This window comes from Pseudorca crassidens, chromosome 12 (assembly GCF_039906515.1).
Source record: "Pseudorca crassidens isolate mPseCra1 chromosome 12, mPseCra1.hap1, whole genome shotgun sequence".
Taxonomy (NCBI): domain Eukaryota; kingdom Metazoa; phylum Chordata; class Mammalia; order Artiodactyla; family Delphinidae; genus Pseudorca; species Pseudorca crassidens.
The window spans coordinates 1,429,244-1,457,144 of record NC_090307.1 but is presented as its reverse complement, the minus strand read 5'-3'; the positions used below and the strand labels follow the sequence as shown (position 1 = coordinate 1,457,144).

The 27,901-nt window shown below is 44.7% G+C and overlaps 1 protein-coding gene across 5 annotated transcripts in view; it reads left to right on the top strand.

The window, feature by feature from the left end:
• The window catches only part of ATP9B (ATPase phospholipid transporting 9B (putative)), a 217,405-nt gene that overhangs the window by 132,681 nt on the left and 56,823 nt on the right, over positions 1-27,901 (top strand). For all 5 annotated transcript variants that reach the window (XR_010932969.1, XM_067698791.1, XM_067698793.1 and 2 more), the window contains exons 12-13: positions 6,696-6,856; positions 25,216-25,358. Coding sequence is in view for 4 of the 5 variants with exons in the window: in XM_067698791.1 (XP_067554892.1) it covers positions 6,696-6,856; positions 25,216-25,358 (304 nt within the window). In the remaining variant the exon portion in view is untranslated. The remainder of the gene's footprint in view (positions 1-6,695; positions 6,857-25,215; positions 25,359-27,901) is intronic.

The window sequence follows — 27,901 nt, the reverse complement described above, 5'->3', positions numbered from 1 at the left end:
CAAATTGTCCTGCATGAATATAAAAGTAAGTCTGCATTTTGCAAAACCAGACCTGACGTGTGTATATGTGTATGTCCATATGTCCATAGATAATGTGCTATTTTCTGGCATTTTTGATGACTATAAAATGTTACGTGGATATGTGTTATAGCAAATGCTCAAGCCACTATTGAAATTTCTCAAATGATCTGGTAGGTTGACGGCTTGAGAAGAGAGCCACATTCTGCACTCATGAAGCCCCCTTCAAACTCAGCAAGTAATATGTTTGTAGATTTTAGGAATAATTTCACCCTTAACAACATGTTTATCGTGTCTAGCGGACAGAGTGATCTGACGACGTGCATTGTCCTAAACACGGAGCTGATCGGTACCAAGGTTGTGTAAACTAGGTGAGGGCTTGCACTGGGTCCCCCCTCTCCTGAGTTTCTCACATTAACATGGAAAGAGGCTGTACTTCCTTGCTGAGGAGCTGAGCTTTGCATTAAGACTTTTTTTTGTTTATCTAAAAAATGTAATAACCACATTTTCTTTTCTTTTTTTTGATTTTTTTTGATGTGGACCATTTTCAAAGTCTTTATTGAATTTGTTACAATATTGCTTCTGCTTTTATGTTTTGGTGTTTTGGCCACAAGGTATGTGGGATCTTAGCTCCTCAGCAGGGCATCAGACACGCACCCCTGCATGGGAAGGCGAAATGTTACCCACTGGACCGCCAGGGAAGTCCCCCCATTTTATTTTTAAATGTTAAATATTCAAGAAAAAAATATCTTATGTGATAACTATTTGGTAAGCAAGGAAGAAACCTTAAATGCTGAATATAGAATAGTCACGCAAAATTTATTTGCAGGTAAAAATGTAGAATATGAAATATTCTTTCAGAATAGACTTTTAAATGTTTATTGTGTAAATATAGATTTTGACTTTTAAAAATTAAGGTGATATAACATTAAGAATTATCGTGCTGATACTTACTTAGGGAGCTTTTAAAGCACAGATTATTGAGCCAATAGACTAGAACGGCTAAAAGAAGTGCTTCTTATTTCGCAGATCACTGGGGCAGTAAATGATAATAGCCGAGTTGTCTATGGGTGGGTGGCGCCTGCGTGCAGGACAGACACTTAGGACTGAGGCGTTCATATCCAAAGATGAATGAATAAATAAACTGGAGAATAAGAAAAAAAGGGCTACATCCCATCACTTAAAAAAAAAACAACTAATACTTTTAATTTAAACTCCAAACTGGAAAAAAGTTATCGCTGTAAGATTTAGGAGTTAGATTTAGTGTAAGAGTTTCAATTATTTGAACTGAAGGTATGTACTTATTTTTTTCTTATTTTTAAGATTCTACTAAAAGTAGAAAATATAGGACCGATTTGTTTCAAAGATATTTAAAAGAAATGTGTTTTTTAATTTTTTATTATTTTTTTAAATAGCACAGCACCTGACATTTTTTTTTTTTATTAATTAATTAATTTATTTATGGCTGTGTTGGGTCTTTGTTTCTGTGCGAGGGCTTTCTCTAGTTGTGGCAAGCGGGGGCCACTCTTCATCGCGGTGCGCGGGCCTCTCACTATCGTGGCCTCTCTTGTTGAGGAGCACAGGCTCCAGACGCGCAGGCTCAGTAATTGTGGCTCACGGGCCCAGTTGCTCCGCGGCATGTGGGATCTTCCCAGACCAGGGCTCGAACCCACATCCCTTGCATTGGCAGGCAGATTCCCAACCACTGCGCCACCAGGGAAGCCCCAAGAAATGTGTTTTTTTATAGGAATTTCAACTAGGTTAAAGCAGTAGCCCTATGTCAATTTTGTAGTCACAATCCAAATTCTGAATGATGTGGGGCTGATGGGCTGATCCGAGAATAGTATTGCTGCTAAAAGATAAACAACGTTAACGGTAATGTTATAGTTTCCCCTAAGTAGTCTCTCACGTGTGAAGCTGTCTCTCTGTCTGTGTAGAGTCGTCGTGAGTGCATTTGCTAGTAGATTGGAGGCGTTTGTTTTTCAAATTGAGATATATTTACAGGGAAAATATAGGACAAATTAAAATGATATTTAGCTTTCTGCAAGAGTTTAAATTGGCTTTTTCACATTTTGCATCTTATGGTTTTGCTATACTAAAATACTTTCACGTAGCAAGTAAGGAAATGTGAGTTTTAGAAGCAAGGTTACAGTACTTGGATGTTCACATAACATTGATCCAGGGGTAACATCACGTGAGGAGCAGTTGGCAGTGCTTCCTTTTATGCCTTTTGTTTTCTCTGCTACTAAGTTTTTATAACACGAGGCTCCTACATTGATTTCTTGGGGACTTAGGGGGACTTTGAGATGGGCTGGAAACGCATTGTGTTACTGAGATAAGGTGGGGTCTCCTTCGTCCATGGGTGCCTTAAAAAACCTGACTGATCTTTTCTTGATTAAGCAGGAGGATACTGTATTTACCCTTCATTGTTGGTATAAACCATTATTTTACTGAGAACCATTAGCTGTTTAAAACTTGGTACATAAATTAAAGAGGAGCTAAGTGGATCTGTGATCGTTGCCATTAGTAGCGTTTTAGATTATACAGGCAATTATTGTGTTCATTATCCCAGAGCAGCCCCTTCCCAGAGCCATTGTGGCATCTTAGACATTATGCACAGATTTTCCCTTGGAGATTAAAATTTCCAGTAGCATATTTAATTTTGTTATCACAGTTGTTTCAAATCAAACAAATATTATGACAAGTGGAAGAAAATTTGCTTTACTAATATAGGAAATTACAAAAATGTTGAAAATTACTTCCTAGTGTACTTACCTTTTCTTATACAGTCATAATTACTTCAACTGATTAATAATATACTTTAGGGGTAAAAAGGTCTTGAAATCATAGTAAAAGCTCTCTGGCCTGTTCAGATGTTCTAGGAAATTTTTGAAAGAAAGAAGAGTTTCACATCAAAACTCAGGCTACCACCTTCTTTATAGAATTTGTAGCTTTAAAGTTAACTAGCTTTCATATTGAATAGTTTTTGAGTCCAGATTGCATTTTAGACAAGTTGAAGAAACTTTTAAGGGTGTTCTAGTGAAATGAGTATAAAATTGAAAGTGACCTTTAAAAAAATAGTTGAAGTATCTCTTTTCTTCTCACTGTGCTTTGTTAGAATTGACCACCCCCCACCCCCACCCGCACCCAAAAAAAGATCATACTATATACTATAGCTCAGTTGCAATTATGTTCGAGGAAGAATAATCATACTTCAGGAAAGGCTCCTGAAAGAAAGCAGGGAACAGCCCATTACTGAGAAGCTGTGTTTTCTCTGCTAAATCTTTCATTCGTCCTTTAAATCAGAAGGGGTTGGTGAAGACGACATTCAGTTATAGTCACTAGTCAGGCAGTTGACCACATGTGTCCTCGTCAATTAGAAAGGTATTAATACTTTGAATTAGCTGAATATCAATGTGCAGTGGGCTGCTTGTAATGTTTCCATCCTATATGGGTCATTTTTTCAAAGGAAACTTTGTCCTCATTCCTGACTGTTTTGTCCCAGCTCTTACAGTCCTTCACTGCCATGATGCAGGGGAAAGTGTGAGGCAGTGGTTATGCATTTTGCAAGACAGTGATTCTTTATTTTATTACAAAAAAGGCCAACTCTGGAAGGCCAGATTAAATCATTCCTTTCACTTTTTAATGGGATTTGGATGAATAGAGTAAAATATGCACTTTGCATTCATTGATAGCATCTTTACGTTGAGGTAATTGAGTCTTTTTTCCCTGACTGAATGAGTAATGACTTCATCTGACCCTCCGCGAGGCTTGGAACTTAGGCCGTCTTTGTCACCGCAGAGGGCCCGGGCTTTGAAACATGCTCTACTTCCCTGGCTTAATTTTTCTTCATTTTAATCCAAAACCCTATTTTTCTCAATAATTCAAGCATAAACTATATAGTAGTTGAAGTAGCGGAAATTGCAACGTATTTGTCCTGGTTCTGCCGGTTTTTAAATGGAGTTGATAAATCAGGCGCCATGGCCCTGGCCGCCGCTCTCACGGAGCCCAGTCCCGCTCCACCGGGGAAGCTTCCAGAACCGTCGGCGCGGTCCTTCCTGCTGCTCGTCCCGGCCCAGAGGTGGCGAGCCCGGACCGGCTGGCCCCATTGCCCACTCGCCCGGTCACTGCGCTGGAAGTGACCGCTAGGGCGGCAGGGCGCTTCCCGCAGAGCCCTGCCCGCAGAGCCCTGCAGACACGGCCGGCCTGGCCGGGAAGGGTCTCATCTGCGCACAAGTTGCGCACAGGAGACAGCGCATCTCTAGGACTTGCCGAAAGTCTCTGGGGTTCCGAGTCTGAAGAGTGCGCGCGACCAGAGGAGGCCGCGGGTCCCAGGCGAGGGGGCGGGGCCTGCTGGGGTGGTGGCTGTGGAGAGGAGGGGTCTGGTGAGGGGAGGGACTTAGTGGGGGTGGGACCTTGTGGTGGGGTGGGGCCTGGAGGGGCGGGACCTCTGTGGGTGGTGGCTTGGAGGCGCAGACGTTGCAGAGCCGCCTCGCCCCTGGCCCCGCTCCCATCCAGGGCCCTTGCAGGTGGGGACCCGTGGCTCCCAGACCACTGCGCAGACCCTGTAGTGTTGGGATTGGTGTGGAGGTAGGGCGAGTGTGCTAGACAGACTTTGAGCGGTGTAGCTTCTGGGTCCCTGTTGTCATTCCCGTGGTTTCTGGAGCCTCTAAAGGCCGTTAGGTGTCAGCCAACAGCAGCGATGACGGGCAGCTCTAAGAAGTGACTTCCCCCATAAGCTTGGTTAGAGATTTCTCTTCTATAGGGTATATTACTGGTGTTCGCCTTATACTTCCTACTAGATTGGCTGTTTCTTGAAGGGTAAAATCTCATAGTTGACTCATTTTTCATAACCATAGAGTTCAGCAAAAAATGTAGTAGGTGTTTCAACTTGCTTGTATAATGAGTGAATTTTGTTCACTGCTGCACTTAACTGGGTTTTCTGACAAAGTTTTGTGCTTTCTTTGTAACTACAGGTGCTAACGTTCTCATGAGCCTTTGTGGCAAACCCTAATCAAAAGCAGATATAAACTAAACAGTGAAGTGTGGAAAAGGCTAGCTTTTTATTGGCCAAAGACATGGTATTCAAAAGGCATTCCAAAATAAACTGGTATTAAGTAGGTTAGTAATTCTAAAAGTTTTAAATTTGAGAATAATAGTATAGTTTTGGTAATCATGTTTTCTTTTTTAATTTCTCTTTTTCAAAATTTGTACCAGATTCAGAAGAAACTCAGATGGCAGATGGATAACCTGATAGGATTCAGTCTTCTGCTAGTGTCATATAAATTACATATAAGCAGTTCTGTTAAGCACCTGCTGTGCCCTGGCCTGAGGGTGACCAGTAGTGACAGTGAGCTTTGCCACATTGTTTGGGCTTCTCCAGGCACCTCTGTTAGGAGATGGGTAACAGCAGTTTACAGAGGAGGAGAGTGAGGCTTAAAGAGTGTAAGAACATTCCCCAAAGTCACACAGTTAGTAAGCAGAGACTCAAATCCAGGTTTTTAATAATAATAACAATGATAATAGTAATGACAATAGTAGTAGCATGCATACAGGCTTGCTCTCTACCAGAAGCTGTGCTCCCTGTGCTGTGCGTCCTCTCTTTCCCCCCGGGTCCTGTCAGGAAGACATGTTACAGCCCATTTTACAGATGGGAAAGCTGATGCTCAGCTTGCCCAAGGTTGTGCAGCCAGGTGGCAGAGCCAGACTAGCCTAAACACAGAGTCTTGAGGGATCTTAACTGCCGTACGGCGTCACTTGTCCTCTTTGTGGCTCTAAAGCCCTTCTACAAAGCGTGGCGCCGCCCTCCCCGCTCCTCTCTCTGCCCCCCACGCTGCATTGCCCGGTAGTCTTTCAGCAATGACGCTAAGCACGGAGCAGGACTTGGTGGAGGTGCTGGGCTTGAAATTGAGGCTGCATGCTTCAGAAGAACTGTGTTCTCTTCACTTGTAGCATGGATGGTGTCTGCGTGTCTCGTTCTTACTGTCCCCAAGATCCCACACAGGACGCACACAAAAAAGGAACTAATTCTTATTGACATAATTCTCCCTCACGTTTTGCTCAGCTGGCAAATGACCCACAGGATGAACTGGAGTGTGTGTGCCTTACCGGGAGGACCTAAAGTACAGGACCTCCACGAATTAACAAGCTGTCATCGCAGGCTAACCACTCCCCCTGTTGCTTTCCTTCTTAATTAAGAGAAGTTCTTTTCAGGGAGGCTCTTGGCAGAGAGAGATGACAGACATACTGTCCTGCTCTGAAGAAAATCCTAAGTGATCCCCTGACGTGGCACGTGCAGAGGAAAAGGCGCGTGTGCTCCCGGAGAGCTGGCCGGGCTGCCGGCCCGTCCGTGCGGCTCTCATCCCGCATCCCCTTTTGTCCACTTGCTGGTCGTAACCTCATTATCTAGAGAAAGGATCTGAGTTTTTTGTGGTTGGATACTCAAGACTCGTGTTTTCTCAGTAGACTCTTTCTGGAAATGCTCTGGGGACCATGGGTCACTTTCAGAAATTCTCCCTAAATCTCTAAAAGGCTTTTCAGAAAGAAGTGTGAATGTCAGGAGAAGTTTTCAGAAGAAAATGTAAAGTTAGTACATTTTTGTATTTCAGTATAATGAAAGCTAGTACAAAAGAAGATTTAAGAATGTGGTTCTGTCCTAACTCTTCATTTTCTTTCAGGTTGGTTTGCTGGACCTGGAGCTCAATCAGCTGACCAAAGCGCTGTTTTTGGCATTGGTTGCCCTCTCGGTTGTCATGGTGACCTTGCAGGGATTCTCAGGTCCCTGGTACCGCAGTCTCTTCCGCTTTCTCCTGCTCTTCTCCTACATCATTCCCATAAGGTGGGTTTAAGAATGAAGAAAAACAGATGTCTGGTTTCACTGAATATGATGTTATTGAATGTATTGTTCTCAGTGTGAAAGAAATGATCCACCTAGAACGAAAGAGGGAACCCCATTGACCTTGCTGTGAACCCCATTGACCCTGCTGTGAACCCCACTGCCTGGTGTGAACCCCACTGACCCTGCTGTGAACCCCACTGACCCTGGTGTGAACCCCACTGACCGTGGTGTGAACCCCGTCTGACCCTGGTGTGAACCCCATTGATCCTGCTGTGAACCCCAATGCCTGGTGTGAACCCCACTGACCCTGGTGTGAACTCCACTGACCCTGGTGTGAACCCCACTGCCTGGTGTGAAGCCCACTGACCCTGGTGTGAAGCCCACTGACCCTGGTGTGAACTCCACTGACCCTGGTGTGAATCCCACTGCCCGCTGGTGTGAACCCCACTGACCCTGGTGTGAACCCTACTGACCCTGGTGTGAACCCCACTGACCCTGGTGTGAACCCCACTGCCCGCTGGTGTGAAACCCACTGCCCGCTTGTGTGAACCCCATTGACCCTGCTGTGAACCCCACTGCCTGGTGTGAACTCCACTGACCCTGATGTGAACCCCACTGCCTGGTGTGAACCCCACTGACCCTGGTGTGAACTCCACTGACCCTGATGTGAACCCCACTGCCTGGTGTGAAGCCCACTGACCCTGGTATGAAGCCCACTGACCCTGGTGTGAACTCCACTCACCCTGGTGTGAATCCCACTGCCCGCTGGTGTGAAGCCCACTGACCCTGGTGTGAACCCCACTGACCCTGGTGTGAACCCCACTGCCTGCTGGTGTGAACCCCACTGACCCTGGTGTGAACCCCACTGCCCACTGGTGTGAACCCCACTGCCCGCTGGTGTGAACCCCACTGCCCGCTGGTGTGAACCCCACTGACCCTGGTGTGAAGCCCACTGCCCGCTGGTGTGAAGCCCACTGACCCTGGTGTGAATCTCATTGCCCCGTGGTGTGAACTCCACTTACCCTGGTGTGAACCCCGCAGCCCCATGTGAACCCCACTGCGAGCCCCACCCAGTGCCAGCTCAACCGGCCTCCTGGGACTGAGTCTCAGGGTCAGCACTGCCCATCTTAGCTGTTAACCCAGTCCTTCCCGCATGTCCTTCTGCAGCTGCCAACAGACAGCTCCTATTCCCATATCTCTTCAGCACATCTTCTTTTCTTGGGAATTCCCAGGGTTTTCTCCTTTGCTTTCATTAATCTTGTTTTTCTTCATTTCTGTTGCTTGTATCAGTTCTGAAATGTTATGTGCTGTCACTTCACTACTGTTTGTGTTGTATGATGCGAAAGGCCAGGTGAGAACTCTCTTCCTTCTTGTTTCTGGGGCACTTCTGTCCTTAACTGATAGAAACCATTGAACAATATTCAACTTTTATTTTTTTAATATTTTATTTAATTCTCTTTATTTATTCTCTTTATTTTTTTTAATTCTCTTTAACTTCTTTCTTCAGTAAACTGACAATGTCAGTATGTATATCCTTTTTTTTTTTAAGAGTTTCCTGTGCTATACAGCAGGTTCTCATTAGTTATCTGTTTTATACATAGTATCAATAGTGTATATATGTCAATCCCAATCTCCCAGTTCATCCCACCTCCACTTCCCCCTTGGTAACCTTAAGTTTGTTCTTTACATCTGTGTCTCTACTTCTGCTTTGCAAGTAAGTTTGTCTGTACCATTTTTCTAGATTCCACATATAAGTGATATTATACAATATTTGTTTTTCTCTTTCTGACTTACTTCACTCTGTATGCCAATCTCTAGGTCCATCCACATCTCTGCAAATGGCACTATTTCGTTCCTTTTTATGCCTGAGTAGTATTCCATTGTATATATGTACCACATCTTCTTTATCCATTCATCTGTCGATGGACGTTTAGATTGCTTCCATGTCCTGGCTATTGTAAATAGTGCTGTAGTGAACATCGGAGTGCATGCTTTGTATATCCTTTTAAAAAGTCTGATTATATGGGACTTCCCTGGCAGTCCAGTGGTTAATACTCTGCGCTTCCACTGCAGGGGGCACAGGTTCAATCCCTGGTCAGGGAACTCAGATCCCACGTGCTGCATGGTGTGGCCAAAAAAAAAAAAGTCTGATTACAAAATGAGAAAGGTACAAGGCTTTCTGCAAATCTGGCTTGTTCTAGTTTTTCCATCAACAATTTTCTATTTAGGGTAACATGTTCGGTCAAGCTTGGAGAGACTTACTAGACAGAATTATGACTGTACCTCTGTTTAGCTTCATAATATCTCATGCCTACTTCAGCACGATACTTTTCCTTGTTTTTCACAGTCTGAGGATGCAATTATACAGATTTAGCAGAGAGATGAAAACCATAAAACATAAAAAGTATAGAGGGCACTGACTTAGGGGCCTAAGGCTTACATTTGACCCAACCAAGTTTGTTCTCCCACTGCAAAGTTTCCATTAAACTATGAGTAGCGACTTTTAGTATTTACTAAGTACGCTTCTGCATTTAAGAAAGAATAGATTAAATTTTTTTTTGTTTTGCAAAATACACAATTCTGAAAAGTAAAGTGCTTTTTCTTCTACTGACCTAACACTTTTTTTTTGAATTTTATTTTATTTATTTTTTTGTACAGCAGGTTCTTATTAGTCAGCAACTTTATACACATCAGTGTCTACATGTCAATCCCAATCGCCCAGTTCGTCACACCACCACCACCACCCCCCGTCACTTCCCCCCTTGGTGTCCATAGGTTCGTTCTCTACATCTGTCTGACCTAACACTCTTAAAAGGCTTTTCCAGCTTAAGGAAGAAAAGCTGTTTCATAGAAATTCTCTACAGAATTAAAGATGTTTGAGTCACCTGATCCAGTTTACTTTGTCTGTCAAGGAAAATAGTACAAGACGTAACTCCTGTAACTCTAAAATGAATGTGTGTTCCGTAGTTCGTTGTGTCACTGACAGCACAAAGCAAACGATCAGAACACTTTACGGGGCACGTCAGATTCCCTCAGGCCAGCAACTTGCAGTTACATGTCTCTAATGATTATGTTCTTTGCGCATACGCGTTAAAATGCTGCATAAGTCTAGCGGATCAGAAACAACCGTCTTGCCAGTGCTGGGTCAGGAAGGGTTTACCCACGTGAGGCGGATGTGGGCAGTACAAGCACGATGGTGTTCCACGAGGCGACAGCGCGTTCCTTCCAAGCAACACTTGAGAACCTCTTGCCAATAGGGTGTGTTTCTGTAAACGCTGATGTCGATGAGAGCTTGTGTGGCTTGGGAGGCAGTTTTCCTCTCATGTTCTGTAGGTTGGGCGGTTGGATCAGCGGGTGTGCAGGAGGCTTGCCAGGGAAATGCCCACACGCACATTCCACCACGTGCCCGGGGCAGCGCCTGGTGCCCTGCTCAGAGCCCTGCTTGGTCAGTACACCAAGAAGGGAGTGTCGAAAACGTTATCTACACAGGTACAAAATTCGCTTCCAAAGTTGGAATTAACTTTCCTGAAGTTTTGTTGAAGGAAGATTCTTAGGAGGTTTTTGTCAAGTTATTTACAAATCAGGTGCCCTTTCTGCGACATTTTACAAGTTTGAGCTAACCTACCAGATATTTTCAGTAAGGCCTCATTTTCCAGGAAGCATGCTTGGGGAAAAGAGTACTTTCAACCTTACTTAGACGTAGGAATGATATTTAGGTATTGATGGCTTGGGAAATTTTTAGCCTATCCAGGTTGCAGAAGATGCTAATATTAGAAGATTCAGCGTTTGGAAAGCATGCACAGGAGAGAAGTCCAAGGATGTGGCTGGACAGCCTTTTGCTGAAGAGATTAGGTGTGGTACTCATGGACCCACTTAGCCATCTCAGCAGAAGTGAGGAATAGATGGGGTTGTCCAGCAAAGACCTGTGGAGGAGCCTTTTGTGTGGACGTGTGGACCCCCATGACACACACGAGAGCCCCACAGAGATTTTGAGAATATTACACCAGCAGTAACACTGCCAGCTTGGACTGGAAGGAACAGAGACAAGACAAGATCAGAAGCCTGTCAGAATCCCAAATTCTGCAGGCTGAAAATGGGCTGATAGAGCTTCCTAGCTGTAAACATGTGCTGCGTTTTGAAAAAGGAAGAATAACTCAGAGACCAGAGCTGGCATGGGTCAGGCAGAGGGCTGTGGAGCTCTAATGCTATACCTACCTTGTATTCTTTTGGGGGAAAAACACAACTTGGTCATGGTATAATACACCTTCATGTATTACTAGGTTCCATTTGCTTGTAATTTTTGTGAAATTTTTGCATTGGTTTACATGAGTGAGATTGACATAACTTTCCTTCTTACATCGTTCTTTTGGTGTTTAGTATCAAGATTATGCTATTCTCATAAACTATATTGATGAGTCTTCTCTAAAATATTTTTGTTTAAAATTGTAATTATTTATCCCTTGGACATATTTACATCAAGGAGGCCATGTCAGCCTGAACTTCTTGTTGTGGAAAGATGTTTGACAGAGTTGATTTCTTTACTAGTTTAACTATATTTCTGAACTAGTTATAGTTTAAACAGTTAACTTTAAAGAGTTAGAAAAGCTGCTTTCAGGCTTTTAATTTCCTCTTGAGTCAGTTTTGGAAAAGTTACGGTTTTAAGGAAGTATGTCAACTGTACCTAAATATTCAAATTTTAAAAAAAATTTAATTTATTATTTTTTTGGCTGCGTTGGGTCTTTGTTGCTGCGGGCTTTCTCTAGTTGTGGTGAGTAGGGGCTACTCTTCCTTGTGGTGCAAGGGCTTCTCATTGTGTTGGCTTCTCTTGTTGTGGAGCATGATCTCTAGGTGCATGGGCTTCAGTAGTTGTGGCACGTGGCTCAGTAGTTGTGGCATGTGGGCTGTAGAGTGCAGGCTCAGTAGTTGCAGGCATGGGCTTAGTTGCTCCACGGTATGTGGGATCTTCTGGGACCAGGGCTCGAACCTGTGACCCCTGCATTGGCAGGCATATTCTTAACCACTGCGCCACCAGGGAAGCCCTCAAAGTTTTTAAATTAAATTTTGTTAATAGTGTTTTCTTGTTATCTCTTCTCATATGTAGGATCTGTGATATTGATCTTCTTCATTCTTGATACTTATTTCTGCCCTTTCTCTTTTTTTTCTTGATTAGTCTTCCAGTGGTTTGTCAACTTTAGCAGTCTTAAGGTTGAGTTTATTGATTTTCTATGCTATATAATATTTTTCTATTTTATTAATGTTACCTTACCTTATTTCTTTCCTCCTACCTTCTTTGGTTTCTATTATTCTTACTTCTTCAGATAGATGCTTAATTCACTAGTTTTCACGGTTTTTCCCCTTTTTGAATATATGCAGTTGAGGCTATAAATTTCTCTGTAAGTACTACTTTGGCTGCATACTAAAAGTTTTCATATGTATAGTGTTTTCGTTATTGTCAACTACAGAATATTTTTAAATCTCCACTGTGATTTCTTCTTTGACCCATAGTTATTACAAAGTTATTTCTTAGTTTACAACCATATTTGACTTTTCTAAGTATGTCTTTGTTCATATTTGACTTAATTGCATAGTTGTCAGAAAACATAGCATTCATTATTTCAGACCTATGAAATATGTTGAGACTAGTTATAGGGCCTGATATTTAGTTGGTTTTTGTAAACATTCTCTGTGTGCTTGAAAAGAACATGGAATCTGAATTGTTGGCTGCAGTGTTTTATATGTCCGTTAGGTCAAGATTGTTCATCTTGTTTTTCAGTTTCTGTGTACCCCTGCTTGATTTTGTTCTTTCTTTTCTAACAGCTACTGAGGATTGTGTTTAAATCTCTGATCAGTATTGTGAATTCATCTATTTTTCCTTGGAATTCTGTCTGTTTTTGGTATCATATATTTTGTGACTTTGGCATTGACTATATACAAATTTTTTTTAACATCTTTATTAGAGCATAGTTGCTTTACAGTGTTGTGTTAGTTTCTGCTGTATAACAGAGTGGATTAGCTATATGTATACATATATCCCCATATCCCCTCCCTCTTGTATACAAATTTAAATTGCTATATATTTCTTCTGAATTAGGCATTTTCTCATTACAAAGGGACTTTCTTTATCTCCGCTAAACCTTTTTGCATTAAATTCTACTTTGTTTTATGTTAATATAGGAATGCCAGCTGGCTTTAATTTGCTTGGCATGTCTTTTTCCATCTTTGTACTTTCAACTTTTCTGTGTAATTATATTTATGTGTGTCTCTTGTACATAGCGTAAAGTTTAATTTTTATCTACTCCCATAATTTTTGACTATTTAGTGCATGCACAATTATTGTAATACTGTTGTATTTTTAGTTTAAATCTATCATTTTATATTGTGCTTTTAATGTGACTTAACTATTCTATATTTTTCTACTTTCTTACCATTTTATTTATTATTTTTTATAATTCCACTTTTTTTCTAGTAGTTTGTAAGTTTTCTAAGCAGTTTCTGTTCTTTTAGTATTCTAGAAATTAAAAACATTCTTAATTTCTCAAAGTCTAAAGGTAATCATTTCCTTTGCATGTCACCTTAGAAGTGTTTAACTCCATTTACCCCTTCTGACTTAATCCATTTTTGTCATTTATTCTAATTGTAGTTATTCTTAAACTCCAAGATATTACTGGGTTTTTTTGTTTTTTTAATTATTTATTATTTATGGCTGTGTTTGGGTCTTCGTTTCTGTGCAAGGGCTTTCTCCAGTTGTGGCGAGCGGGGGCCACTCTTCATCGCGGTGCACGGGCCTCTCACTGTCACGACCTCTCATTGCAGAGCACAGGCTCCAGATGCGCAGGCTCAGTAGTTGTGGCTCACGGGCCCAGTTGCTCAGCGGCATGTGGGATCCTCCCAGACCAGGGCTCGAACCTGTGTCCCCTGCATTGGCAGGCAGACTCTCAACCACTGTGCCACCAGGGAAGCCCAATATTACTGTTTTACACATTCCCTCTTTTAAAAAAAAATATTTATTTATTTATTTTGGTTGTTCTGGGTCTTAGTTGTGGCACTCAGGATCTTCGTTGCGGCATGAGAGATCTTTAGTTGCGACATGCAGACTTCTTAGTTGCAGCATGCAGACACCCAGTTTGCAGCATGCATGTGGGATCCGGTTCCCCAACCAGGGACCGAACCTGGAACCCCTGCATGGGGAGCGCAGAGTCTTAACCACTGGACCGCCTGGGAAGTTCCTACAGATTCCCTCTTAATTTTGGTTTATCCATGTTTTGTTTTTCTTGTTGCATTTCACACCTTCCACGTAGAATAATTTTTCTTCTGTCAGAAATTTATTTTTTTAGTTTTTGTTTAGTGCTGGTCTTTGTTGGGAACTCTCTAGATTTTTGCTTGGCTTTTCTTCTTGAAAAATAGTTTCACCTGTGTATAGATTTCTAAGTTGTCATGATTATTTTACTCTCTTTTGGCTTCCATGGCTGCTGTCTACTAGCTGTCATTTAAATCTTACTCCCCTGTGACCCTTCCAGCCTCTTTCAGATTTTCTCTCTGTTGTTGGTGTCCTGCTCTCTGATATAATATCTAGATGAATGTTTATTCTAGAATCTGTAGATAGGTTTCTTTCATTCATCCAAGAAAATTCTTAGTTTGTCTTTTTAAATACTGCCTTTGCCTATTTTGTCACCTCTCTTTCAAGGTTGGTTAGATATCCACACTGTACCCTTTGTTTCTCCTGTTTTTACTTTTGTATTTCCCACCTTTTTGTCTCTGTACTTTATTCTGTGAATAAACAGTATTCCTAGTACCCTGTCTTTCAAGTCACTAATTTCATCTTTGGCTGTGTCTAATCAGCTATTAAACCAATCAGTTTCTTAATTTCAGTTATTGGTATTTTTTTAGTTCTAAAAATTTTATTCAGTTTCTATATCACATTGACTATTTCATTTTTCTATTTGCCTATTCCATGCAAGTATTCTTCTAATTGTTCTTGTGTATCCAGGTGTTTTATAGTTTGTGTCTGTCACGTGTAATATCTGATGCCTTTCGCAGTTTTGTTCTCTTGTGTTTTTTCCTCGTGGCTCTTGTTCATGGTATGTTGTTTGGGTACTGTGTGGTGTTTGCTGTTGTGTTGTGCTGTGGTTTATTTGGGTTTTGTTTGTTTGCAATTATATTTAAAAAGCTAACTATAGGAATCATTTGAAATAAAAGATGAAAATATGTTTTTCCAACACAAATACCCTGCTTCTGAACTGTGTACTTGGAGGTACTGCCTGTCTTGGAACATCTTCATCCAAGTTCAAGGTTCACAGTTACTGAATTATTCAGGAAACGTGAGCCTGGCTCCATCTCCACGTGTAGGTGCCTTGGTCCAGGTTCTCTCTAAGTTTGAGGGTTAGCCCTTCATGGCCCCCCACGTCATGGGAAGGAGGCCCTCTTGTTGGACCTCCACCTTTTGATGTTCCTGGTCTTTACTTTTGCTCCTTGCACAGGTGGACTATGGAAGAGCAAGTCCAAACTCCTGGGGAGGGCGTGTGCTCTCAGGGCAAAGGAGATTGTATGGTCGTCCCTGACCTCTCTGGTAGCTGATTTAGATTTAGTCCAGAAATTTCTCACTATCTACTCAGTTCTTTATTTCTTTTAAGAATTAAAAAAAAAATTATACAGTATTTCTTATTGTTTTCAGTGGGAACATTGGTTCAAATAAAATACCTCCCGTTACCCTAGGTCACAGAACTGTTTTGCAATTTTTCTTTTTTTTTGACTGTGCTGTGCAGCTTGTGGGATCTTAGTTCCCCACCCAGGGATTGAACCCAGGCCACGGCAGTGAAAGCGCCAAGTCCTAACCACTGGACCACTAGGGAATTCTCTGCAATATTTGTGTAAAGGAAGTTATACAAATTTGATTAACTTCCATGGCAGTACTTCCCAACCTAAAATTTTGAGGTCTCAAATATGATAAACCTTATTCTTGAGAATGCACCAAGCTTTCTTTTAACAACAAAATACAACTATATCATAGAAAACCTGGGAAATGAAGGCTTGTATAGTATTCTATACAATGAATGCTATCCATCAATAAAAAGGAATAAACTGTTGATCCATATGATAACTTGGACATAACATTCTTGAAGTTACAAAGTGTAATGGTGGAGAATACATCACTGGTTGCCATGGGTAGGGCTGGGACAGGTGTGACTCGAGGGGTAGGGGTAGGAGGATCCTTGCTATGATGGAAACGTCTGTGTCCTGGGGGAGATGGGTGGACAGGGTGGTGATGGGAATCTCTCCGTGGGACACAGAGCAGAGAGTGCGTGTAAAGCTGGCAGAGCTTGGATCAAGTCTGCATTTGAGTTACCCGTATTGTCGCATCAGGTCTGTGTTTGGGTAACATGCAGTGGTCGTGCAACATGTTACCTTCAGGGGAAGCAAGTGAAGAGCACACGGGACTCTGTCCTGTTTGCCACTTCTTGTGAATCTAAACTATTTCAAAGTTAGAAGTCATTAAAAAGCACCCTTGATCTAGGAGAGTGAGTATCTGTCTTAGAGGCAGACTGCAGGCTCTTGAATCAGGGGGTGTGAGTCTGCTTTCTTGCGTTGATGCCATGACAGCTCTGGCCGCGGGCAGGTCTCCCAGCCTCTGCACCTCAAGCGTTCTCACCTGTTTCTCCATGGGGCGAAGCTGTGTATAAAGCAGCGCGCCAGGCGCGTGACTCTGCTCTTGGTGCCTTTGTCCTGGCTCTTCTTACATTTCAGCTTCTTGTATCAATTGGTGTTGGCTTTTAATAGAATGCTGAGTACCTCTTTCATCTTATCAAATACATTTACTACCTCATTTGCCTTTTAACTAGACTATGGTGTTTCTTCATGAAAGAGCTACTGATGCAGTTTTTAGATGATGTGAGTGTAAGGCAAAGGGGGATAACCGACGTGCCGAACAGCCCCTGGGGAAGGACAGCCGCTTCTGTCTGGGTGTGGCTGGAACAGGGAGCTCGACGTGCCCTCGGGCTCTTGCCGCACCTGTGGACTCTGCTTCCCTCTGGCCAGCGCCCTCCTCACCTGGCTACACAGATGGCGTTGGAGGCCTCGGGCTCATGTTCTGCCTTCTTAATTACACTTGTGAAAAGCGAGTACTTCTCTCCAACCCGTTGAGGAAAACTCCCGAGAGGGGCACCAGCCTCCTGGTGCCACTGCTTGCCTGCATGCAGTGTGGACTGTCCAGGCCCAGCACGGGGGTGGCCGTACGCACTGGCCGGGCATGGCAGGCTCTGAGAGCGCGGGGCCACCTCCTGCCAGCCCCGGGGCCCTGCTGCGTGGGTTCGCCGTGGGCAGTGTTCCCTTTGGGACGAGAGCCGAGCTGAGCTGAACTTCTGCAGCCGGGGAGGCTCCTGACTTTCTGCCCCTGGCTTTCCCTCCATCAGCTTCGTTATTAAGATTCTGCTGGATCTGGCGTGTTTGCCCTGTTTCCTTTTGCTATTCCTTCATCCTTTGACTTTTGGAGACATTTTAAGGTGTATCTGTTAAATTGCTTATAATTAGTATATTGATTTATTTGTTTAGAAACTGAGAGACGTGCTATTTTTAATAGGAATATTTACCCTTTCACGTAATTGACACAGACTATTTGGCCTCACTTCTGCTGTGTGTATTTGTACTGTTGCTACACAGATGTTTTACATGCACGCGTGCACATACAGCCCTGCAAGCCACCCCCGCCCCCCCCGCCCCGCATGCGGCCTGAAACCACTGTGAATGCTGGGAGAATCCTGAATTCCTCTGTCTCCATTCACCCCAAGATTTGACCCTCTGATCAGTATTTGGTTGTTGTGGGACCTGAGAAGATGGACTGATTCTCCCTGAAGAACCTTCTGGGTTTGTGCCCGTCCTCCTGACGTGGGAGACGTGGTCTCAGAACTGCAGGACCCGTGCTTACCAAGCCCACGGCCCGTGCCACCTCCTTACTTGCCTCTGGCCTCCAGGCTTTCTTTGGTTCCGTCCACCTTGAACACTGAGGCTCAATTTATTTTTTGAAACACTACTTTAGTTTGAATCCCTAGTCCACCCACGCCCACTCCAGAACTTGATGATGTGGTTTAGAATTTTGCTTCTACCGATTTCACCTACCTTCCATACTTAACTAGATTTTCTGTTCCTTGGGACCCAAGACTACATTTTGTTTATCCTCTTGTGTGTTGCAGTGGACACAAATCACAGGGGCAGTTAGCCTATTGGGGGGAATATCCGATCCGCCAGTGACGAAACGTCCATGTCTTCTGAGCCCCGGAGCCTGGCTGACCCCCTGCCTTCCTAGGTGGCACCCACGTGCTGCCCACCCCCATGCTTTCCATTTCAGCTCTGCCTTTTCTGTGAAACCTTCTCTGGCTGTTCAGGGCCAGTGATCATCTGCTCCACCAGCATGACTCTCAGCCACCCGCTTTGATGTGCTATTGCTGACACGTGGCATTTTCCAGGTGCCGTTACCAAAGCTCTGAAGGGTCAAGTCTGTCATCAGCCCAGATCATGGAACTAGTACATTTGGGAATTAGGAATCCATACAAGTCATATGTAACATCATTCCTGTAAAATTCCATTAAGCCGTGCTTCCCCCCAGTGCGGCAGCTTCAGGGGACTTTAGGGGGTTGATGTGACAGGAGTGGACTATCTGGAAAAAGGAACCTAGAGTCACTTCCAGTTTCTGGCTTGGGTGACGGGTAGATCACACCATTCACTGGTAGGAGAAGCGTCTCCTCCTTGAGCAAGAATAAATTTGCTCTTATTTTGTTTGGCACAGGATGGGGAGGAAGTGGGAAAACTAGCTCCATCGTGCATATATTCATTTAAAGGTATTTGTGGTAAATCTAAGGTCAGATACCCTGTAGGCAATAGAATATGCAGTCTGAAGCCTGGGAGAAAGGTTCAAACCAGTAACAGAATATTACCATCCCAGTGCATGGCCATGGGTGAATTCACCTAGTGAAAACATTTTGGAACCATCCCTTGCCATCGGTGGTGTCAAGAAAATTTTAAAGAATCACAGAATGAAAATTTTGGGGGGGAAATTCAGATAAAATAGCATCTGTGCTTTTTCCTTTAAATGACAATTTACAGGAAAAGGTTTTGATTACTTTAGATAAAACTTGTCATTTAAATGACTTTTGTTTTGCTCAGATTAGGATCCAAACATACGTCTCACTTCAGAGGAATGCGTGTGAATTATTTCAGGTAGATTCACTCCCTGCGGAGCCTGGTGTGAGCTGGGGCTGTTTCACCTGGTTCTGATAAATGCTGCAGGTTTAATTGTAACAAATTAAGTTGAAATGTAGCAGGCCTCATGGGGCGCCAGTGGGGTCGCACTGCATGTTTTAGCAAAGTACACCTCACGTATTCAGGGTCCAGGTTGCCTCCTCAGACACTTTTGCGGCTGTAAGATGAGACTGTTTGGAAAAGGCAATGCCACCATTAGGATGATCTTATGTCTAAAGTTAACCTCGTGCTTTCTCTGTAGCGTAACGCGGGTTCACACACGTTCCTCTCGGTGGCTCCCCTGAGCACCCTGGCCCATGAAGATGCTTTATTTCATTTTTCTTACTTTATAACAGTAGAGGTCACAACTGCCTCTGGTTCAGCTGACCATCTAAAATGGCAATGACTTTTCCACTTATTTGGAGTAGGTCTCTAGATAATTTCACAGTTGTAAATTAGCAACATAATTTAGCTTAAATATATATATGGTATCTATTACCTTATAATCTGTTACTGTAATACTCAAAATAGTAGGCTTAACATATATTTTTTTGTTCACAAATCATGTAACTATAAAGTACTAGTCGAATAGAGGTCTGGGTTTTTAAATTCCATTAAATTAGAACATTACTAAAAAGTAAGTTAAATATGGTGATGATAATTACTCTGTCAACTTGGTGTTTGAAGTTTGAGCTAGAAATTTTTTGCATTAAAAAGCAAATTATTGTACTAACTTTTTTTTTTTTTTTTTTTTTGGCGGTACGCGGGCCTCTCACCGTTGTGGCCTCTCCCGTGGCGGAGCACAGGCTCCGGACGCGCAAGCTCAGCGGCCATGGCTCACGGGCCCAGCCGCTCCGCGGCATGTGGGATCTTCCCGGACCGGGGCACGAACCCATGTCCCCTGCATCGGCAGGCGGACTCTCGACCATTGCGCCACCAGGGAATCCCTGTACTAACATTTGATCAAGATGTACCGTGTGAATCAGAGTAAACTTAAGCTCTACTTCCTACCTGTATGGTATTATTGTCCTAGTTGAAGGTATTTTTCCTTTTAATAGTTTTTCACTTGTAAACCATGAACTTGCGTTCTGCAGTAGTTCTGCTTTATTTTTCTGAACGTGAAGGTTATCTCCATTCCCTTTTTCACTAGTAACTACTGCTTTGTACATTCCTTGAGGGGATTTAGGTTTGTAGTCAACCTAAACTATTCCAGTGGTATTGATTTGTGATGTAGTATTTCATGAAGTATTATATTCTTACAGTTCTGTACAGCGGTGGTTGTATTAGTAAACCCTCTCTGGCCCGGATCTCAGGAGCACGACCTGGAGGAACCTGAGAGATGCTCCTTTGGCTCCCGCTCAGCCCCATGCCCAGTGCAGACTGCAGGCTCTTGAGAAAGGCCCGTCCGGCTGCAGATAGGAACCCACTTGCCTTGAGATCCCTGAGGCAGGCTGATGTCTTCAAAAGTAATTCGACCAAAAGCTGCAAGGAGACCACAGCACACAGAGAAGAGCCCTGTCTTCCCGACTCCAAGGAGCCAGCTGGGCCGTCTTCACAGGGGTCACATGCCCCGCCCAGGCCTTGCCCCTGCTCTGTGCCCACCAGGCTCCTGCTCGTTCGTTGGCCATCTGGCCTGCGTGTTACCAAGTGACTCTGACTCTCACTTTATTCCCTGACTCCTGGAGACTCTGTCTTATGACCACACCCAAATCACAGATAAGTCCCTGTAAAATCCTTCTGTTTTTTTCTTAAATTTATTTATTTAATTTTTGGCTGCATTAGGTCTTCGTTGCTGCACATGGGCTTTCTCTAGTTGTAGTGAGCGGGGGCTACTCTTCGTTGCGGTGCACAGGCTTCTCATTGCCGTGGCTTCTCTTGTTGCAGAGCACAGGCTCTAGGCCTGTGGGCTTCAGTAGTTGTGGCTCATGGGCTCAGTAGTTGTGGCTCGCGGGCTCTAGAGCACAGGCTCAGTAGTTGTGGCGCATGGGCTTTGTTGTTTTGCGACACGTGGGATCTTCCCAGACCAGGGTTCAAACTCATGTCCCCTGCATTGGCAGGCGGATTCTTAACCACTGCGCCACCAGAGAAATCCTGTAAAATCCTTCTTTTTCTTCTTCGAACCTTCCTAGCACCCTGAACTCTTCCTGGGCGGCCGCTACTTAGTGCCTGTTGGCAGGACGCTCCCCAGTACTTTGCCAGCCTTTCCTCCTGGCTGGCCACCCCTCCGGGCGCCTCCCTACAGCTGATGGGAGACCCCTGGGGCTCACACAAGCCAGGTGCTGTGTGCAGGCGATGGCACGTCCTGGACCAGCGCCCCTGGGGCAGGGGAGGCCCAGGGACTGCGGTGCTCTCCCCGCAGGTCACCTTGCGCAGGCCGTGTCCTCACCCTCCTAGCAGGGTTCGGAAGAGCCGAGAGCTAGCGAGGGGCTGCTTTACAAGGTGTGTGTCGCTGTCAGTTAGAGATTTTCTTTCTGACGAGTACAGGTCTTATAATCTGTAAGATGTGAAGGTTATGGACAAATGAACTGTGATTCTTTTATTTGAATTTCTCTGACTCGCCTGCAGGCTTTCTTCGCTGACTGACTCCTGGAGATCGCCTTCCAAGTGTGTGTTTATTAATAGGCAGGTCGCAGGGTTGGACACAAGCAGCTTCACCACATGGAGTTGGTCCGTCTTGTCTGCTGCTTTCCTGGTAGAATTAAGTCAGGTGCAGACTTCCCGGTAGACCTTGAAGCCTATCTGAGTGGTCTTAGGTCTGATTGTTAATGAGGACGAACGAGGCCCGGCTGGTGATGTACAAAGGTATAATTCCTCTGTCCTTGTTCTACCTGGTGATAGTCTGGGGCTGAGTGACTCCTTGCTGACTAAAGGGCTTCACCAGCCTGCCTCGGAGGCGTGCAGAAGGGCTGCCGCTCACCCACCCACGTTTTCGTGTCCTACCTGCCGTAAAAGTGGCCGCCACCCACGCCCAGCGTCCTGCCTTGAGGGACAGTGGCACCCGCACCCCTGCGCCAGGTGTTTGGTTCCTTTACTGTGATTGGATATTTTCTTTACTGGCTCTCCAAATTCTCGCCTCTTGAACAAATGAAATTTTCTTACCTCTAAATCTAGGCCCTGTTTTCACCGTTGCTAAGGGGCCTCTCATTGTTGGTGGTTCTTACTTTTCGCCGAAACCCTGGGAGCCCCTCCTGGTTCATGGGCTGCTTCTGTGCTGGCTTCTTCCTGAGGGTATCTCAGCGTTAGCTTGGGCCGTGGCACATTTCCCCATGCCAGCCCCTGTCGTTTCAGTGCAGTATTGTTCCACGTCCCTGGGTGTCTGCCTGCCTACGAGCACCCCCTGGATGTCTTGGATTTCCTGGTTTTCGTCGCCAGATTTCACTCTTTTTGCCACACTTATAGTTTGCATTTCATGCCTGTGCATTCTTTTAATCAAATGAAATAAAAATCTTGTGAATAAAAATATTCTGTGTAAAAAAAATTAGACACAGCTGAACATTTTTGACACACCTGGTATATAGAGAGAGCTGCTCTGGGAACAGCTAGCAAGCAGCCCTCCCCGCAGTGGTACGTTCTTAGCGCGTGTCCTTACAGGGAGCTCTTTAGAATTCCAGGCTTGGAAGGTCTCTATTCTAGTCCTGTGCTTTCAGGCAGGATTGCAACAAAACTGTCCAAGGTAGGATGGACCACCATTTGTTTTAAGTTGCAATCTTACTATACAATTGTAACTTATGAAATTTCTAAGGTAAGTAAAAGGTCCAGAGTCTAGTGACAAATGCCCTTGTGTTTGCCATAGATTTAACATGTTCAGTCTTTGTTCAGATCCTTTTTCTTTTTAAGAAGGTAGATGTCATAAAGTCATGGACCTTCCCTCTCTCTGCTCCTGCCTTCCCCAGAGGTGATTTTTCTCCCGAAATTGGGGTGGGTCCTTTCTGTTCATGTTTTTATGGCCTTGGTGCATATGGTGGGACCCGTGAACATTATAAAGTTTTGTGTATTTTTGAAACATTCATAAATATGATTGTATTAAGTGTATTTGTACCTCGGTTTGCTGTTGCCCCAATTTTAACTATACTGTTGCTGGGCGGCTTGGATGCTTTCATGATCAGTGCCGCACGGACGGCATCCTGGTACGTGCTGCTGGGCGCACGTCGGGGCTTCTCCCGGTGGGCCGATGGCTGGAAGAGGTGCGGCCGGGAACAGTCCGGCCGGTCTTCATTTCACTGCGTGCTGCCAGGTCCTCTCTAAGTGGCTCCACTGTTACACTTCTACTTGCAGTTCATTAAAATACTTGTTTCCCCACATCCTCACTAATGTTTGCGGTTGTCAAGCTCTTCTGTTTTGTTTCACAGTTCTCTAATATCCTAAATATTCTGAACTCGTGTTTAGAATAACTTTGTGGTTATCCACGAAGATGATGGTGTGTTGTAGAGGCATCAAAGGAAAGAGGGCTTTTATTCACGCCCTTGCTGGTTGGAAGCAGAAAAGGGGTGAGCAGTCTGGAGCCCCACATGGGACCCCAATGGACTGTCCACAGAACGTCTGCCCCCGTGGGAGATGGCGGTATCGCGAGGGTGTCCAGGGAACAGGTTTCAGACGTGGGGAGTTTGTGTATGTGGAATTTGGGTTTTGGAGAAAGAATCACGGGGAAAAGTTGGGTCAGAGAGTAACACGTAGACGTCTAAGGTGACGGGAGTGTGTGGGGAGACGCGAGGGGGACAGGCGTGTGCAGCACGACTCTGGATGCGGGCTGCCGGGGAATGCCGGTCGCGGTCTGGCTGGCTCCATGGGCTTCGCAGAAGGCTTGTCCCAGGGGTGCTGAGGCCAGAGGGCAGCGGACCCTGCACAGGGCAGAGCAGTCCCCGGGCGGAGCGCCTCAGCCGGTGTCCTGCAGGCCCTCCTCCTGGACCACCGGCCCGCGTCCTGCACAACGGGGCTGCTTAAAAATGGGTCAACGAGAAAAACGAATTTCGACAAATCAGACACATATGTGTTTACGTTACGTTTTACGGTCTGTTCATGTAGAGCTCTGGCCCTTTTTTTAAGTATGTTTTGAAAATCTGCATTTTCCTCATACAAAGAGGTATTTGTAGTGCATGGTTTATAATTTCCACTTTGGATTTCCTTATGGCGGAGGGAAAAGGATTTTACAGATCTGTCTGGTGAGAATTTTCCTGAAGATTTAAGTTCCATGTTTTTTGTCTCACTCACACCTTATTAAAAATATTTTTTTAAAACAATTCATCACTATCCAATCTTTCAAAACCATTCCATTTCACTGAAGTGGAAAAACATCTCTTGATTTCTGTTAATAATCCCATTTCATCAAATTACATAACATCAGTGTGTACACCTGGCATGGGTGGGCCACAGCGGCTCTTGGTTGGTGGAAGGAGATGGTCAGTGTTGTGTCGGAGGGCAGCTTACAGGTACTGGTGCCGTGGACATCAGTCACCCCAGCAGAACGACGCATGCCGGGCGGGTGCGGGACGGTCCACCGTAGGCGTAATTCGGGCCGTGGCTCAGCCTGCTCGGGGATCGTGGCTCTGACCCTGAAGTCCAGGCTCCGTGAGGCGGGCTGGCCCCGCGCCCCACTCTCAGCCTTTCTGGTCCTCTGGTCTCAGGGCCTGGCCCAGGGGCTCGCACGCTCAGAGGGCCTTCCACCTGCCCGGTCCTCCCCGCGGAGCCTGTTCCCCTCCCACAGGGCGCTCATCACACTGGGGCCGCTACTTTGCTTTTGTAAAATGACGGGCCAGATATCCAGACCCGTTTCATATGTTGATTCCCAGGAAGGCCGGCGCCTTCCTTCCACATGGCGCTCTCCCCTTTGAGCCTGGATGGGGAGCTGCACTGCGTCCACCTTTCCCAGGTCCGGCCGCCGTCGCAAACCGGGCTGGAGGGCCGAGTAGGGGCACCTGCTTCACTGGCATCTGCTGACACGCTCTGGGCGTGGGAAAAGACGCCTGTTGACTCAAATGTCAACATGTTCATTTATCTTAAAGTCTGAAATCCAATATGATCTATTTATTCCATGTAAATTAAAGACAGTGCATTTAAGTAAATAAATTTATATGGAAAACCTGGACGTGAGGTGTTGGATCACACTAATGACTGCGATGGGTTTTCTTTGGCAGTTTGCGTGTGAACCTGGACATGGGCAAAGCCGCCTACGGGTGGATGATTATGAAAGATGAGAATATTCCCGGCACAGTGGTCCGGACCAGCACCATCCCGGAGGAGCTGGGGCGCCTGGTGTACCTGCTGACCGACAAGACAGGTACCGCTGTGCGCGCGTTCACCTCTGGAGGCATCTAGTGGCGGGGGGATCCTGGTGTGTCTGTGCCCACACACGTTTATGGTGTGTGTGTGTGTGTGTGTGTGTGTGTGCGCGCGCGCGCGCGCGTGCGCCTGCACGTGTTTGAGAAACAGAGTATTGAATTCATGGTTAGAATTCCCCAGACTTGGGACTTCTCTGGTGGCACAGTGGATAGGAATCTGCCTGCCAATGCAGGGCACACGGGTTCGAGCCCTGGTCCGGGAAGATCCCACATGCCGCGGAGCAACTAAGCCCATGCACCACAATTACTGAGCCTGCACTCTAGAGCCCGCGAGCCACAACTACTGAGCCCGCGTGCCACAACTACTGAAGTCCGCGGGCCTATAGCCCACGAGCCACAACTACTGAGCCTGCGTGCCACAACTGCTGAAGCTTGCACGCCTAGAGCCCGTGCTCCGCAACAAGAGAAGCCACCACAATGAGAAGCCCGCACACCGCAACGAAGAGTAGCCCCTGCTTGCCGCAACTAGAGAAAGCCTGTGCGCAGCAACAAAGACCCAAAAATTAATTAAATTAAATAAAAGAAACTCCCCAGACTCAGCCCTTGAAACTGGCCTCCAGCTAATCTTCATCTTCTAACATAACAATATCATCAGAATTAGCAAAATGTGACATTCTTAGAGATTTAAAAGATATATTTCTGTATTTTGAACTTTCTACAGCCTTACAGTTGTGTTTTTGTTTTATTTAACTACCTGTATTAACACCTCTCTATTGGCTTCTTAAGAGCAAAAAGGGCTTGTTTATTATAGAATGATAGTTATGAGCTATTAGAAGAAAATAACAATAAGATATGTGAATTTGGTATTTTAACAGTGACATTCTCCTAAAGAGCTGCACCACAAATGATTTATCCCACCCTAAGTTTGCATGCTCCAAATTCTCTTTGTCCTTATTTCATTTTTTTCTTTCTTTCATCAGAGAATTCTTGTCAATCCATAACATACTAAGTAAAAGACAAATTGAATCCAGAACTATAACAAGAGCCATATCTAAGGGTTAAAATCCCTTTTTGATTTGTTGATTCATGGTGTAAAATCCTAGTAATTCTTAGCGAACCAGAAATAAAAGAATATTTATATAAACGGTAAAGAAAATATGTCTTGAATAAAATTAAAAACTTTATTTTTAATAAAATATTAGATGAGTCCTCACTATAGTCAGGAAGAAGAAAGACTAATCTGTGCCATGCTTTGATTTAACATTTGTTACTCCAGCCACTGCTGTGAGACAGGAGATAGAAGGTCCACAACCAAAAGAAGAAACATTTTTACAGATATAATGATCAACCAAGGAAATGAACTGCTAAAAATAAGAAATCAGTAAAGTGGCAGCTTACAAATTAAAATAACAATGGCAGTAAAAATAGCTCCCTTATGTGTAGAATAGACTGAAGAAGAAAGATCCCATTCACGATAGCTCAAGTACATGTAAAACATGTGGGCATAAACTTGGGGATGAAGAAAGTGACCAGACCTGACAGAGAAACGTAAAAGACTGGCATTAGTGGAGAGGTGTACTGTGTCCCGAATGTGAAAATTCAGTATTCTATAGCAGCCAGCCTTCATAAGGAATTTGTAAGTTTACAGCAGTTCAGTCAAAATCCAGTTGTTGGATCGTATTTGGTTTTCATTAGGACTTGTCTTGGTGGGACATTGAGGAATTGACCCGTAAGGTAATGCTCCATAAATCAAAATAACTCAGAAATAACAACTTGAGGGCCTCAGGGTCAAGAAGGTAGACAGAGGGCCTCCCTGGTGGCGCAGTGGTTGAGAGTCCGCCTGCCGATGCAGGGGACGCGGGTTCGTGCCCCGGTCCGGGAAGATCCCACATGCCGCGGAGCGGCTGGGCCAGTGAGCCATGGCCACTGAGCCTGCGCGTCCGGAGCCTGTGCTCCACAACAGGAGAGGCCACAACAGTGAGAGGCCCGTGTACCGCAAAAAAAAAAAAAAAAAAAAAACAAGGTAGACAGAGAAAATGCCTTCCCAACTCACTGCACGGATGGGAAAAACTTTAAAGGATAAATCTCTAACGACACTAGAAACCAAGCAAAAGTGCCATTAGATGACCCAGAAATTGGAGTTCGTTTGATGGAGAAGCAGGGACACAGCAAACCCAAACTCAAAATGGCTCGTGAAGAGACCTACAGAAATGTACGAAAACGTCTCCAGAACAGAGTCCTGGGGAGATACTGAATTCATAGCCGACTTGGATCTGCAGCGAGATACAGGGAGTCATGAGGCTGCCCATCAACAGGAGAGGACCGCCCTGAGCCCCTGGCTACAGCACCAGGCAGCCTGGCCTCTGTTGATACATACAGTCAGAAACCAGGAGCCACCAAGATGAGATCAGAGTCCAATTCAACCAGGAGAACTGTTCCCAAAGAAAACAAATTCAATGGCTTTTTCACACAGACACCAAGAAGAGCCATCAGGAAAATGTCTAGAATTGTAAGAGTTCAATTACATATATCAACTCGGTAT